The 16,879-nt window shown below is 42.1% G+C and overlaps 1 protein-coding gene across 3 annotated transcripts in view; it reads left to right on the top strand.

The window, feature by feature from the left end:
• The window catches only part of Mthfd2l (methylenetetrahydrofolate dehydrogenase (NADP+ dependent) 2-like), an 81,370-nt gene that overhangs the window by 15,396 nt on the left and 49,095 nt on the right, over window positions 1-16,879 (top strand). For all 3 annotated transcript variants that reach the window (XM_063273069.1, XM_017599176.2, NM_001107211.2), the window contains 4 exons: window positions 2,920-3,104; window positions 4,034-4,156; window positions 10,524-10,676; window positions 11,749-11,856. In XM_063273069.1, the coding sequence (XP_063129139.1) occupies window positions 2,920-3,104; window positions 4,034-4,156; window positions 10,524-10,676; window positions 11,749-11,856 (569 nt within the window). The remainder of the gene's footprint in view (window positions 1-2,919; window positions 3,105-4,033; window positions 4,157-10,523; window positions 10,677-11,748; window positions 11,857-16,879) is intronic.

The raw sequence follows: 16,879 nt of genomic DNA, 5'->3' as shown, positions 1-16,879 counted from the left end.
GCCAAAGTAGATGATGTCTTCAGCAACAGATTCTTACCTTCAAGTTCCAATAGACAGAAATGGGCAACAGAAACAGCCTGTGCTGTTCTTGAAGGGAGGATTTGCATGTCTGGTACTAGGGTTTTTGTTGGATAGTGTATGGCTTTGAGGGGAAGGCCTTATCACCCTAAGTGGTGTAACTTCATTTAAATTATTTATGTGTGCATATATAGTATACGTTTTCAGTTAAACAGAAAATATTTATCCTTAAGTTTCTAACCCATTCCCTCTCTTTCCTTCTGGTTGCCTTCCTCTGTTCCCCCAAGTTAAGAGCCCTCCTGTTTTTCTAATGTCTCCCTCATAGAGTCTGTGCCACACTGTGTCCCTTTCCCTCCCCATGATCCTTTGCTACATTTCCTGTTTCTGTGGTAATTCACATCACCTAAATAAGACTGCACAATGACAATCACAGTTGACATGCCAGTGTGGATGGTAGACTTTCACAAGTCCTAGAGGAAGGCAATTGCTAACTCCTAGGAGAAGGAAAATCAGTCTTCTCTAGGGATTGTCCCCCTTGTAGATTACCCAACGTCAAGTGGTCAGTCCTAAATACACAACACTAAATAGACTCTGTAAGTTGTGTTTATGTATATGATATATATTGTATGTATATGTGTGTTTGTGTGTGTGTGTGAGTGTGTGTGAAACACTAATAATTAAAGAAGAAGCTATGAATTTGAGAGAGAGTGAGGGAGCATGAGAGGAGCTGGAGTGGGGAGGGACTGGGGTAGAAATGATGCAAATACAATATTCATGCATGAAATTCTCAAAAAATGTTTAAAAGGTCCTTAAAAGCAAAAGATACAGAGATAGATCAGAATGTTCCAGAAAGGCCCCAAGGACAGTGGGAACAATCCTGACAGGTGGGATTGTCTGAAACACCTGTACATAGTCAGGGAAGCAATAACCAGAGGGAAGAGGGAGCTTGCAGAATGGGCAAACCCAACTACACTTCAGATATAGGACTAATGCCTAGAATATATGAAACAAACACAAACCCACGAAGGCACTGTCCTTTCTCCTCATTGTGTCACCATGAAGTAATTTTTCCATGTGCTAATGCATAAGAAGGTGAATGGGAGCCTCTGGAAGGACTCGTAAGGGCATTGAACTCATTTACAAAGGCTCTGCCTCACGGTCTAACCTGTGAGGGCAAGAGGTTCATGTGCTCACAGGTTAGCATTTGGGAAGCCAGAAATGATAGATATGCAGGGTTGTTCCTTCAAAGGAAGGGATGCATAGCCTGCTTTCTTCCCAGAAGGCTGGGAATGGGTGTGGTTAAGCCCGGTGATCCCTGTACTATCTATCTCTATGGCCAGGCCATAGTGGGCTCCCAGACTCGTATGTTTATCTCAGTTATCCTCCCTACACCCTTAGCTTGAGCACTGTTTCTCAGCGATAGAACCCGTCTTTATAGGAAATGTCACATGTTCTTTACAAACGGGAGCAGAGGTGCTTAATCACTATCCGTGTGACCAAGACTATACCAGATCCTCCCCAAGACCCTGCAGCTGTGGATTAGTTAACCGCTTTGGCTCCTGGTGGGTCGAGTGTGCACTGCACCAGCCCAATAGCTCGATGGATTCACAAATGAAAGACACACACACACACACACACACACACACACACACACACACACCAGCTAATTTTGTTATGCCTTTACCACTAGCTCAATGGCTGGGCACTTCTAAACCTCCCCAAAGATGGCCCATTCTCCCCCTGGCTATCCTAACTTAATACCTCTTAAATCCAGCTTTTATCTTGTTGCCCTGTCTCCTTCTGGGTGGCCAACTTATCTTTGCTGCCCAAGACCCCTCTGTGCAGCCATTCTGGGGGACAATTTTCTTCTCGTACCTATATTTCAGCTGTTAGTCCCTCCTGTTCTTTTCCAGCACAGTCTGTCCTATTCCCTCTCTCTCTGCCCAGCCATTGGCCGTTGGTTCTTTATTGATCAATCAAAATCCAACTGGGGACAGGGACCTTCAGCATCTGGACATACAGATTGCAGATTCCAGATTTGGGGGTCAAATCAAGACAAAGCACTAGAACCGATTCCCAACAAGACCTTGGAGGTGTCACCTGTCAATCAATAAAGCCCATCTTTGTGGAAGAGGTCACATGTACTTTGAAAAGAGTTTAAGTATAATCACACCTTAAGTTTTGTTGTGTACATGGGATTGAGTTAATTATCATAAGAAAACATTGTTTTATAAAGTTGTCCTGCACTTACATATGCCTAAAATAAACTGCCCAACTGCAGGCTTTCAAAGTGTGAACCAGCACCGTCTACCGAGTCATGCTGAACAAGACTTCGTTCTTGCTCCCGTGGACCGTTACTCTGTTGGCTATGATGTTCGCAGTGACCCCCTACACCGAGCCCCTCTCAAAGATCATCCTCCTAATCTTAGAACAGTGGTGCTTAGAATTTCAGCATAAATTTGGTGGGGCACGAGCCCATTTAGTTTAGAGGGGGCAGATTAAAAGATAGAAGTACAAAGGAATTATAATCCTTCCCAGAGCTCATTAGTACTATTTATGAACCTGAAAGTGAAGGTCAGGTGTAGTCAGAAAAGTCAAATTTTAGACACTCACAGTAGTTTTTGAATATTTAGTTTTGCTTTATGTGTCTCTGCCTACATGCATGGCTGTGTACCAGTGCTTGTGGAGGTCACTTACAGGTTACAGTCAGTTGTGAGCCACCACGTGTGTGCTGAGAACTGGATCTGATCCTTTCTCTGCAAGAGTAACGGGTTCTCTTAACTGCCCAGTCATCTTAGCAGGCTCCACGGTTGTTTTGAATCTTCCCGTACCTTACATTTCTTCAGTCGAGTGTTTCTTATTGGCTTCTTAGTGTTATATGTAGTGTTTTGCTTCCCACAGACACGAAGCCGTTATCATCTCAGGAACTGAAATGGCCAAACAGATCCGGAGAGAACTACAGCAAGGTGTGGAATCGTGGCTTGCTCTTGGGAACAGGAGGCCTCACCTCAGTATCATTTTAGTGGGAGATAACCCAGCAAGCCACACCTACGTCAGGAATAAGATCAGAGCCGCTTCTGCTGTAGGTAGGTGTGTGTGTCAGCTGTAATTGTCACTAAACGTTTCCGTTACCACACGTGCTGGCTGGTTTTGTATGTCTTCTTTACACAAGCTGGAGTTATCAGAGAAAGGAGCCTCCCTCAAGGAAATGCCTCCATGAGATCCAGCTGCCCAGCCTTTTGTCAATTAGTGATCAAGGGTGGGAGGGCCCATTGTGGGTGGTGCCATCCGTGGGCTGGTAGTCCTGGGTTCTATAAGAAAGCTGAGCAAGCCAGGGGAAGCAAGCCAGTAAGCAGCATCCCTCCATGGCCTCTGTATTAGCTTCAGGTTCCTGCCCTGTGTGTGAGTTCCAGTCCTGACTTCCTTTGGTGATGAAGTGTAAGCTAAATAAACCTTTTCTTCCCCAACTTGCTTCTTGGTCATGATGTTATGTGAAGGAATAGAAACCCTGATTAAGACATCACATAAGATTACATAATTATGAGAGACGGTTAGCCAATAAGCACCATTCACATAGCACTGATTGTTATTATTAGAGATATTCAATTATTCAATCACTAAAGCTCGGGTGAATATCTTACTGTTTCAGGGTTCTTGTGGAATTTTTTCAGTGTGATTTCATATTTTGTGAGCGAGGCACTAGGGCTCTTCGCATTTAAAGAGCCTGTATACTTATTACATTTGCTTTAGCTGAATCTTAAACCTCACTGATTTCCGGTCTCCTGGGCCTCTTCAAGTCTTCTATGAGCCAGCTTCACCAATCAGCACAAGCTGTTACCTGGAGTAGCAGCCAAACAGTACACAGGAATCAGGAGAGAATCCATGATCCCTCCTCCTGGTGATCAGAACAGAGACTTTGCAAAAGGGCTTTCCTTCCAGTCGCTCACTGGAGAAGAGTTCTTTAATGAAGGCCACATGGTATTCAAGTGACTTCCTCTGCTTGGTTTTCCTCCAGGCATCTGCAGTGAGCTCATCGTGAAGCCCAAGAATGTTTCTCAGGAGGAACTTTTGGATATCACTGATCAACTGAACATGGACCCAAGAGTCAGTGGGATATTAGTTCAACTACCCCTTCCAGGTATGCTCTGGGCTGGGCCGGACAAAGGGCACCTCGTGACATCGGGGGCAAACTGTAAAACATGTTCAGAAGCAGACTGACTGTTTTCTTAGTACCGCAGCAATAGCTAACAGTTTCTTAATGCTTTATACTTACGAGATGAAAAACTGTGGATGGAAAATTCAGGCCTGCGCGAAACATACCTGTCTCTACAGCAGGGCACAGCCGCAGCAGACTGCAAGCTGAAGGCAGGCCGTGCTCCTGAAAAAACAATGGGGAAAATTAGCAGTTCTTTTGTGTCTCTTGAACACTTTGGTCACGTATTAAAAACTATCTTATTGTGGTTTGACGATATATAAGGAAATAAAAAGTAGTATGACTAATATTTATTTACGATATTATCTTTCGAAGCATTAGACACAGAATTAAAGTGTCTGGCTTTTTGTTTATTTTTTCAAATAAAGCTACATCGGGAGGGGTTTGCACAGTGACCGCTTGCTCAGTGTAGGACTGAGGGGGAGCAAACACCTTTTCAGTGGCTGGCACGCACCTGACATTCCTTCCTGAGCGGTTGATCTCTTGTGTGTGTATTCAGTCAACCTCAGGGGCATTGCTGGGACCTCCCTACTGTGACGTCTCAGCAGACGCTGCTTCCTCTGGGATTCTGTCTTGCTTTTCACCACAGCCCCTTGCTTTATCTCCTGACCCTGGCCTTCACTGAGTTCTGTGTTGCACAGCGACATCTCACAGGATCCAGTGTTTGCACGTCTCCATTCACACTAGTGTCGGATCTCGTTGATGCCAGGGTTTACAGCGTAGCTCCTCCTTTGCTTCATGAAGGCATAGGCGTCACCTGCATCTCCCTGCTGCCCACTGTTTTCCCGATCTACTCACAGCATCAGTGCATCTTGTCTCTCTATCTCTCACATTGATAGGCTCATCCCCTTGATCTGTTCTGTGTTTGAACGTCACGTGGGTGCAGAGTGGACACACATTACGTCTACACGCAAACCGAATAGTAAACATTCAATGCTCCCGAAATACAAGGTCGGCCAAGGATCGCCAAGCTTGCCCGTGACAAGATGCTTGAGCTTCAGTGCCCACTGCATTTACATAGCCATGGTTAGTGTAGCACCAGAGCTGAAATTTGAGTGATGCTATTGGAGGGCTGATATGATTTCACTGGACCATAGGTCTGAAATCCGATTGTGTCTAAACTATGCAAGTGTACTGGTGAAGTGTAGGGGATAATATCTGAATTTTTAAATCACCCAGTAGATAAACTCTTATCTGATGTGACGAAAGCAAGACTGCATGATGCCATTGTGACGTGAGCTAATATTTAAATTGATGGACCACATTCATGCTTTGTTATACAAACACACAGTATCTCAATATATACCGAAGGTTTCCTTTTGTTGTAAATCTCAGCTTTCTCATTCTTACCCTCTGCTATGACATCACCTTAAATCTGTGGTTCTCAGCCTCTGGGTGGATAGCCCCCACAGGGCCGCATATTAGATATCCTATATAATCAGACACTTACATTTACAATTCATAACAGCAGCAAAATTACAGTTGTGAAGCGGCAACAAAATAATTTTGTGGTTGGGGTTGCCACAAAGTGAGGAAACGTATCAAGGGTTTGAAGCATCAGGAAGCTGAGAACCACTGCTTTGAAACATGATCAGGTCGGAAGGGATCTTAGATGTTTTCAAAGTTTCCCATTGAGAAAAATGGTCTGCAGATGACGCTGCAGACGCGTCCTGGAAAAGCTGATGTCGGGATGCATCTCCTTCTTTCAAAACTAGGGAAGAAGCAAACACACGGGGCACTCTAGTTTATCCTGCAGGGAAATGAGATTTAAAGACGATCAGGAGTTTACTGACATTAAATTGATTGTCCAAAGTATCCAGTAGTACTTGTCAATCAATTGCCTAGCTTGTGCAAAAATGGGAGAGAGTCTGATTTTATTTGCAAGCCGTCAACTCAGAGTTTGCTTCATTTGAAAGTCCCCACACTTGCATTTAGACAGTACTCAAATAGTTTCACGAACTATTTATAGTACTCATTTTAAAAGGGCCAGGCTGTTGACAGTGATCTACCAAGTCAATGAAATCCTGCCCAAAACTCCAATGACACTTCCCAAAGAAACAAAAGGCAATCCTGAAATTCATACGGAGCCACAAAAGTCCCAAATAACCAAAGGCAGAAGAAAGGTGGCAGTGTCAAGCCACCTGCGCTCAGAAACCACTGCAGAGCTACCGTAGTCACAGCAACGTGGAGCCAACACTGAATCCGTGAAGCACATTGGACAGAGCGGGACAACCCACTCATGGTCAACTATGTCTGTCAGAATTTCTATGAACAGATCTGGAGGAAACGACGTGCTCATCGAGAAATGGTGTGGGAGGAAACAGAAAGACATAGACTCTCATATCACCCTTTAAAGCAAACGTACCTAAACACTTAAATGAAACGATAGACTACAAAAGGAAAATCCAGAGACTGTGTCTTAGCCTCTGGTCTGTACTAATATTTCTTGCTGAGACACCCCCAAGCAATGCACGAAGAGCGAGAAAATATCACATTCAAAACTGATATACAGAAAGAAGTCAACAGCAGAGTGAGAGGCAACACTGCAGAGTTGGAGAAAACGTTTGTGAACCATGAACATCTAATAATAGGGTAATATTCAAAATACAGACATATTCGTACACCCAAATGGCAGGAAAGCAGTCTTCTTAAGCATGTGGAAAGGACCTGCATTTGAAACAAACCACGTCCCGAGACAGTATTGAACTAACATGTGGGGTCTGAAACATGTCAAACTAGGCCAAGCCTGGCTGCACAGTGACTCAAGGCCAGCCCAGGCTCCGTGAGGCCATGCCATAAACACAGAAACAAACAAACAAACAAACAAACAAACGAACATTTCAAACCTGGAGAAACACACTGTAGAACTGTCTATAAGGGGCTGGGGTGGGGGTGGGGGGTTTGAAGTATTAGCCAAGGAACTTAATACTTTGGTTAGATATGACAAGTAACTTCCAAAGACCTATTGGACAACACCATGGGAGAGTGAATTGTGTATTGCCACAAAACAGGTCTACATATTCTTACCACACAAAAAGAAGTATAGAATGTGATGATTAGATTCAGGTAGCCGTTACATAAAGTACACGTGTGGCAGAACATCATATTACATACTACAAATATAAATGTGTGTGTGTATGTGTGTGTGTATATGTATATATATGCATATATATATATATAATTTTTTATAATTTAAAAAAATGTCTTAGAGTCATTTTTCAGACTATTATATTCCCTGTCAGAGTTCCTGACTCCATTATATTTAGTTTGTTCCAACAAAATCAAATACATATTCACACGTTGCCTTTGTGACGTTTATTTGGTGATTTTGTCACTAACGGCCAGTAGATGGCACTGGTTACCTATCTGTTGTACAGACAAACTGCTTGAGGCTTGTGTTCCCTGAACAGGAAACTGGAAATGTGAGGGAGGTTTGAGAGAAGGTGCTTTTATATACAAAAAGCCAACAGCGTGTACACAAAAATACCAGTGGTTGGCACCCACTGAACTAAGCCTTGGTTGTATGAAGAGTTTATATTTATTACTCCAGTTTGAATTTTTACAGTAACCCTGGGGAGTGGAGCTGTTATTATGCGTATTTGGTGGTAAGAATAGAGAGATTGAGTTCGTTCCCTCTGGTTAGCTGAATGATATCCTGGGAGACTGATCTCCCCCTGCTAATGTATTAATCACAGTTCATACAGTTCCGAGATGTGAGTCTAAGCTAGTGAACGCTGTAAATGTTTGCAGTGCCTGTGTTCATGCCACACCGTTTCACATTCAGAGAGACAGTGACTCAGGAAAGGCACGTCTTATAATGAAATTCTGAGTCTTGACCCTGCCGTTAACTAGTCACCCCTCTGCATCCGTCTCCCCATCTGGTACGTAAAGACGTCCCCTGCTCCGTATGGGGTTTTGAACATCAAATAAAATAATCAGCATAAAGAATCGCTTGCCACAGAATATTAATTTAAAATTCCGATTTATTACATGTGTAAATATTACACCAGTCTGATGCTCTCTCCCCCCATTACATCTTTTAGACTCAGGCACTGAAAGGATAAGAGCTCCAGGAGTCAGGGTGACGTCTGAAGCAGGTTGGAACAGGAATGGAGATGGCTCAATAGTTAGATTGTTTGTCTAAATGGTAAACACAGGTTTTTGTCAATGTGTTCATTTTCAGCGGCAGATTTGAATATACCTTATTATGAAAAAATAATGAATTATTTGCGAATTATTGTTAATTCAATTTAAGATTCATTTCAAAGGAAAAAACAATATTTCTAGAAGACATTTTAGCTTCAAATAATTTTGACATGGGTTTTTATAGTCCTACCCTCATAATGTTGTCTATTTACTTTAAAATTTGTAACTTTTTTTTTATGATAGACAAGAAGAGGTAAACTGTCCTGTAAATGGAGTATAGTACCACCAGGTGGCAGCACCGAGCAAGCACCATTTGAAACTGTTACCACTGAGACCATTGGGTCTTTGAGGGATTGGTTGGTCTCTGTAGCCATTAATGTCTCTTTCTTTCGCACCCACGGTGAAAACATCCTAAGAGGGTGATTTTTATGTCCAAGTTTATGGGCATATCTGTTTTAAGACGTCTCAAAAACAAACAAAACCTTCACATTCAGGAATTTATGAAAACAGTAGTTTCTGGCTTTCCTTCCCATCTTTTGCTTTTTCTTTTATCATCTGCTTCTGAGTCTATTCATCTCAAAATACAATTTGTATGGTGTATATTTCTTTTAAAAAGGTTTAGATATAATATATGCATATATATATACAAAAATTTTTTAAATAATTTAATTAAAAAATCAAAATATGTGTGTGCACAGGCCCCATCTCTAATCCTCTGTATTATTAATTTAATCTTCAAAAACTCTGGCCAGACAAGTTATGGGAGAGGGATAGCTAATAAAAATCTGAGTCTAAATTACTGATCCTGAGACTTTCCCTGGGCAGGCAAGGTCCCCAAAGCACCATTTCTTCCTAGCTACTGTGGGTCTAAATTTTATTAGGAAAAAAATACTTTTTTGAGTCTTTTCTTTTATAGAATACACACTGCTTTGAAGGTAGTAATGTTTGACAGAAATTACTACAGATGGTGTTTCAGAGACAGAGGACTTAAGAAAACTTTTCCCAACCTCTTCGAAGGAATATGGTCTTGTTCGATGTCCACATACACTTCAGTGCACACCAGAGAATCATAAAGAGTGAGACAAAGCTAAGCTTAGGAAGGATGCGTAGGCTCTAACCCTGGTGTCTGCATAGCAAGTCCCCAGAATCACGAGCCGTCTCTGTGTCTGTAGGAGAGGGAGTTTGTAGACCTGTGGAGAAAGAGATCCACTCCTTTAGTGGCCTGGAGCAGTGGTTCTCAACCTGTGGGTGCCACCTTGTGTAAGACCATCGGAAAACACAGATATTTACGCTACAGTTCGTAACAGTAGCAAAGTTACAGTTATGGAGTATAAAATGAAGATAATTTTATGGTTGGGGTCACGTAATATGAACAACTGCATTAAAGGTCAAAGCATTTGGAAGGTTGAGAACCAGTGGCCTAGAGGACCCCACCCACTCCATTTCCAATGTCCACAGTAGACTCAGATTGGGGTGGCGATGCTCTGTGAGGTTAGCCTTGTTCCCATTCCTCTCCTGCCCTCCTCTTGTTAATGATGAACAATTATGGATGATATTGGGCCAAGCAGGCACCTGATAAATATTTTCTGTCTTGCTTTTTCAATGTAGCATCCAGAGAATATTTATTTGACACTGTAGTTAAGTGGAGGGTTTGTGAAAATGCCTGTCCCAGACTGACATCTCAGCTTTGTTTTTTGTTTCCTGTGCCATAGTTGTAACCCTGCTTCCTCTTTAGTCCTTGCCGTTAGTGGTGAGTCAAAGATTTTTAGCAGAATTTATGACCACATTTGGTTATCCCCTGTGGCTTTCTCTCTTACCCCATGTAATTTTCCCTGTTTAAATTTTTAACAGTAGTCTATTAGTGGAAGCATCTTGTGGTAGAGAAAAGTGGATTCGAACCCCTTAAATCTGCAAGCACGTTGGGGCAAAGGCTTATACCTACTTGCTGCTGCACTCCCATAGAAGGGTTCAATTACAGACAGTTCACCAGCTCGGCTGCTGTAAGCCCTTGGTAGCCCACGCTCTAGATGTAGCCAGTCTCCTGAGCGAAATCATAAGTGGTCCAGCTATACACCCCTATTTCCCATTCTCCAGCTTTCACAGAAGCAGACATTTTAAAGGAGACCAATTGTATTTGATTTTTCAGACCACGTGGATGAGAGAACAATATGCAATGGGATCGCTCCCGAAAAAGACGTAGATGGGTTTCACATTATCAATATCGGAAGACTGTGCCTTGACCAGCATTCGCTGATCCCCGCCACGGCCAGCGCCGTTTGGGAAATCATCAAAAGAGCAGGTTGGTAACCTGGGTGTGTGTGAAACCAGGATCATCTGCCGAGGAGCCTCGTCGGGGCCTTGGCTGGGTAGAACCACCTCTGTGTACACGTGATTGAAGTGATGGGCAGAAACTAAAGCCTGTAAAAGGGCTGTACGTTTATCAATTGCACAGAACGGAGAGCATAAGAGAAAACCGGAAGAGCATGTGACAGGCAGAGACACTGTAGCTTTCAGCGAGAGCGGACCACCCAGATGTGGCCAAGACTTCCTACTTTCAAATTATGAATTTTGACGACGATCTTGTCAAAGTGGAGAACATTTTCTTACTAAGATAATGTGTTGGGTATATAGGCTCCCTGCCCACTGACTATAGTTTTTAATACAAGCATGCAGGCTTTGACAGTATTAGACTCAACATAGTCTCACAGGCTGGAAGGTACATTCATGGAACTCGGTGGCTTAGCACACAATGGCTTTCCTGCCCCCCCCCCCCCCCCAGTCACTTCCTTTCTGGAATCATCTTTTTCCTTCTAATCCTCTGCTTTCTAACTGATCAACAAACTCTCCAAGAGAAAGCAGATTCTAGAATCACACACTTGCTCATTAGTACTTGGACACAGCTTGGTTCCAATGTCTTCCTGGTGCCCACAAAAGATACAGCGTTAACTCTGTAGTGTACTGCTTGATTTTGTGAAGAAAAGTGCATGAACCTTCCACTCTGTTATCCCATTTCGCTAGAAGCCCGACTGCCATTCGTGCTTAATACTGTTGTATGAACTTCTAGTCTAATTAGCAGTTAATGTATTTTAAGACTGTGCACTTCCTGGGAAACTTGGTATTTAAAAGGATTTTAATGGCAACTTGAGAATTTTTGTGTTTTTTTTAAAATGAGGACATAATGAGAAAGGAAGTGGCAAATCCAAGAAGCATTAAGAGAAATATTTATAAATAATCCAGTGAGGGCATGCTCTAGACAGGGTATGAAATCCATACTTAATTAGAAGTTTTTACAGAATGCTTCTGTGGACTTTTCACATACTTAATTTGCCCCTTGCATTAGTCACGCATTGAAGGAGACTGTATTTTTAAAGGCATTGAAACATTTGGGAAAAACGTGGTTGTGGCAGGACGATCCAAGAACGTGGGCATGCCGATCGCCATGTTGCTGCACACGGACGGAGAGCACGAGCGCCCCGGAGGTGAGTGCAGGTTTCTGCGGCTCATCGCATTGCAGGGTGTGAAACCCTGGGCACAGAGGGATTGCTGATGTGGGAGTTACCTCCCTGCTGCTGTGATAAAACACCGTGACCAAAGCTGCTGAGGAAGAACTCATTTCAGCCTTACGGTTCAGAGGGGTACGGTCACCATGGTGGAGGGGAGGTAGCCGGAGGCTGGAGCGGCCGCTAAGAGTGCACATCCCTATCAGTAAGCAGGAGGTGGAAAACAGAGCGCGGTCAGAGGCTTTAAAACCTCAAAACCCAGTGATGCCCCGCCCCCATCAGGCCACACCTCCTAATCATTCCCAAAGGGTACCACCAATTGGAGGCCAATTCACACCACTGCTCCTGAAAATTCGGGACCCCTTTGGTCTGTTTCTTTTGCTTTGTTTCTTTCTGCTTCTTTCTTTGCTTCTTTTTCATTTGTTTGTTTGTTTCTCCCTTTCATTTTTTTTTACTTATTATGCCTGCAAATATTTAAAAAAACCAATAGCAATATAGACATTAAGAATGGATAATAGCCACTAGAGACATAAAAGTCACTACTTCGGAAAAATTCTCAAAACTGTTAGAAGTTAAGTGAAGTGGAAATTTTTTAATTTTTGGAGACTCGGTTTCATGTGGTCATGTGATTCATTTTTTTTTTTAAAGAAACTGTCTTATGAGAGGATGGTTTTGTTGAAGCAGTTGCGGGAAGGACGTTTTGCTGAGAACAGACATGTGGTAGATTTTTGGAAGTTGCCTATGAAAAGGCCATGGGATGTTTTGCTAGACTGGACACTTGGGAGAACACGTGATGTTTGGGAAGGGTCTGACTGTAACCCCACGGACAGCGGCGGATGCTGCATGGCCTTGGTTTGCCTTGACATCCTCTGTTGTTTATTGCTGGGCTTTGTTGATGCTGGTCTTCACTGACGATGCCGTGACACCGGTTCACTTGCCGTTTTTGCTGGTTTTGTTTGTTGTGACTTTGTAGAGAGAAACACACCAAAGAACTTCTCATGATATTTTGGTGACTCCTTCCAGCTTCCGCACAGACTCATCCAATTGGCAAAACTCATGGTTGTGTTTCTGTTTTGTTTTGTTTCTGGATCAAACTGCCATTTCTAATTTGTAAATGGTATTTGTGAGTGGATCCAGCTACCACTGCTGATTTGTGTGAACTGAAGTACACTAATATTCTGACAACAAAGATTAAAATCGCCCCCAAAGAACGATTTTTAAGCAGGTCCATATCCTGCTTGGCCATATTAACCTTTCCCTTTCCCTCCATCTGGTGGGTGGTGGGCTAGAAGGGAGGTTAACACATTTAAGAACACTTATTAAAGTAGGATTTAAAAAATATAAGCCTACAGTTGGGTGTTGAGCAGTAAAATGGCTTAGCACATCACAAGACCATTGGTTAGTTCCCTTAATAGGAAGAGACCCAGGACTTAGAGCTGACTATGTGGGTTAGACGACCTTGGTGTTCTCAGCTGTCTCATCCCTGAACCTGACCAGATCCAGAGTGAGGACTGGTGACCAGAGAAAGGATATTTTGCAAAAGACAAAGGGCACTGCTTACAGTTTGCCTGAGCCAATGCTGTGGCAGGGGACAAAAGGTTACTTAGACCAAGTTCACGGTTTCAGTAGAAGCAGTCCGTGTGTGTGCCAATGATGTCCACTGAGACCTTTACTGATTATCCTTCCTGTTTAAGGCGTTTTGCCTAATCTTTATACAGTAAGCACTTAGCTGGCTTCCTTAATTACAAAGAGAGGGGCTTACACATGTACCCTACCACACATAGTTACATGTATGGTTATAGGTGTAGTAAATGCCCACACATGTACCCTACCACACATAGTTACATGTATGGTTATAGGTGTAGTAAATGCCCACACATGTACCCTACCACACATAGTTACATGTATGGTTATAGGTGCAGTAAATGCCCACACATGAACCCTACCACACATAGTTACATGTATGGTTATAGGTGTAGTAAATGCCCACACATGTACCCTACCACACATAGTTACATGTATGGTTATAGGTGCAGTAAATGCCCACACATGTACCCTACCACACATAGTTACATGTATGGTTATAGGTGTAGTAAATGCCCACACATGTACCCTACCACACATAGTGGTGTATGGTTATAGGTGTAGTAAATGCCCACACATGTACCCTACCACACATAGTTACATGTATGGTTATAGGTATAGTAAATGCCCACACATGTACCCTACCACACATAGTTACATGTATGGTTGTAGGTGTAGTAAATGCCCACACATGTACCCTACCACACATTGTTACATGTATGATTATAGGTGTGGTAAATGCCCACACGTGTAGACACACTACCACACATAGGTGTAGTTAAGTGCCCACACATATACAAAGGTATATAGAGATTTTTTTAAAAGTATTATGAATTATGTTGAATTTTAGTTTCCTGATACCAGTTTTTTGGCAAGTCTTCTTTTAGGGTCTTGACTGTCACAATTCATACAAGGAGATTTTTTAAAACACAAAGTCCTATGAAAAATACCACACAATTCTAACTTGTCTAAAGCAACGGGCAGGTGCGGCAGCATGCATTTGATGTCCTAACATTCAGGAAGCAGAGGTAAGGTTGGTCCGTGAGTTCAAGGTCAGCCTGGTCTACATGTTCTAGGCCAGCCTGAGCTACTTAGTATCTCAAAAAAAAATTAGTAATGAACAATGAGGATGAACAGGCAGTCTTTGAATATTACTTTCTGTTTCTGTTTTAAGAACCTATCACAGGAAACTAATACATGCATATGATCACAGTGAGTCAGGGCTTGGTAGTCACTCCAGGCAGTTGTGCATGCACAGTCCTTCCAAGGCCTCCTTCCTGCTGGCTCACTCTTCCCTTCTGGCTTGCTTTACTGTCTGCCCTCCTCCCAGGTGTAGAATTTTGGTTGACAGTGGCTGTCATGTGATGGTTTTCTGTTAAGCAAGGTAAGACCAGAAGGAATTTTAAAAGGGCATACTTTTTTTTTTTAATGGAAACTTTGATCAAAAGACAGCCAGCTAGCTTTCCTTATCTTCAACACTTTGTTTTCTCATCTCATCAATAGTGTACCACGCACCATTTTCAGCCCCATGTTCTGAGGAGCACCATCTATGAACTGTCTAGCCAGTTCAGTGGTTCGGGTACATAGAATTGTTATTCCCATTTTCAGACAGAGGGATGAGCTTGTAAGGCTCTGGTGGACTCCGAGGAAGTCCCAGGACTGGGAACTAGGGCTGAGTACCTGCTGTGCTTAGGAACAAGCCATAGATGAAGCTGTAGAATCCTTGCCCATCTTACGACTTTCATCAGCCAATTTCCCCTTAGAGACCATTGCTGTTCTTGTCTGTAAGAAGTGCATAGCATTCACATCTCTCTTACGTAGTTATTGTGAAAAGTGAATAGAGGATAAGTTTTATTTAATACAGCACTAGTTACAGCGGGTTTGAGGCATTAGTGCCTGGCACACAATGGGTTAAATAAATCACCCTGTGTAGCCATAACAGTTGTTATCTCAATTAGTTCTAAGTTAAGAACCTCTAACCCACCACTCACATGGTTACATGAGGAGCCCCAAGGTAACAGAAGTTTTCTTCTTTGGCTTTAATTTGATATTTAGTTTATTTTCCTGCTGAGCTTTACTTTTGACTTTTAAAATCATATTTAGTTTTCTTTTGAAAGAACAAATTCAGTTTATGAAGGTTTACAAAGCCACCATTAGACATCTCGTTCCATAATATTCCAATATTACCTGACATTGTGCTTTTTCTAATTTCTTGTCATATTTCAATTATGAATTATTTATAAACTACCTTAGAAAATCCATCCCCTTTTTATCCAATTTAAGGCTACAAAATACTATGTTACAAATATTGCAATATATAAGGCAATATTTTGGCATATTTAATTATTTATAGAAACATATGTAGTAGAATAGCAAAATAAACACACATTGATGGTGGCAATTGTTTGGGGTTTGTGGCAGAAGAGTATCTTGACAGATTGGGGCCCAACAAATGCCACAGATATCACACCATGCAGCAGATCTTACACAAGAGACTTATTGAGGGGGAGGGGTGAAAGGCTGCCTTGAAGTGGGGAGGGGAGAGAGAGACAGAGACAGAGACAGAGACAGAGAGTCAGAAACAGAGAGACCAGAGGGAGACAGATAGACAGAGATTGGAGAAAGACACACAGAGAGACTATGAGGGCCTGGACTTTTTAAAGGGTAGGTGACTCACTGCAACAGTGGGTATGTTGCATTTTTTGGCTAGCGATGGTGTGACTTCTGGCCCTGAGTCACTGAAGGTGGGCTTGGGGCAGACCTGGTTCCTAACTCCTAATGATTTTTGAGAAGAGAATTATGGAATTAAAAAAGATTACTTAGAAACATTTTATATTTTGTTCAATAACATTTCTCCACTTTAATGAATGCTAAAAACAGAATACATTTGGAATTGACTATAATGTTGCTTACAAACCTAGGTTTTACAAAGTTAAGTTTACCTTTATTATAATGGTACCTTGTAGCCGTTATAATTACTGTATCCGAAAGGTAAAAAGTTATAGTAAAAATGATATTGAAGGTTTGCTACATGGGTGGTGTTTAATTAATACACATTTAATAGGAGCGTTGTGACATATGTTATTAACATAATGAACTGGAGCGAGTGCTTACTGAATATTTGGAGTCTGTGGGAAAGTTAGTGTTTTGGATGTCTTCGCCTGGCAGAGCAGTAATTACATGCATTGTTAGCTAATGGAGATAATGAAGGAGGATTAACTGCAAATTAATATCTATAGAACTTGTTCTAATGGCACAATTGTTGAGCATTTAGCACACACTGTGTATTGTTTTACCAAAAGAGACTGAGAAACCTAATCATTCAAGTTTATCTCAAAGACAAAAATGTTTTCACTAAAAATAAAAACATACTGTCACTTAGTTTAAATGTTTCTGTTCCCAGCTCTCTTTAAGTTTT

This window comes from Rattus norvegicus, chromosome 14 (genome assembly GCF_036323735.1).
Source record: "Rattus norvegicus strain BN/NHsdMcwi chromosome 14, GRCr8, whole genome shotgun sequence".
In the NCBI taxonomy this organism is placed as follows: domain Eukaryota; kingdom Metazoa; phylum Chordata; class Mammalia; order Rodentia; family Muridae; genus Rattus; species Rattus norvegicus.
The sequence above is the reverse complement of the archived record's forward strand: the minus strand, read 5'-3'. Positions and strand labels throughout refer to the sequence as shown.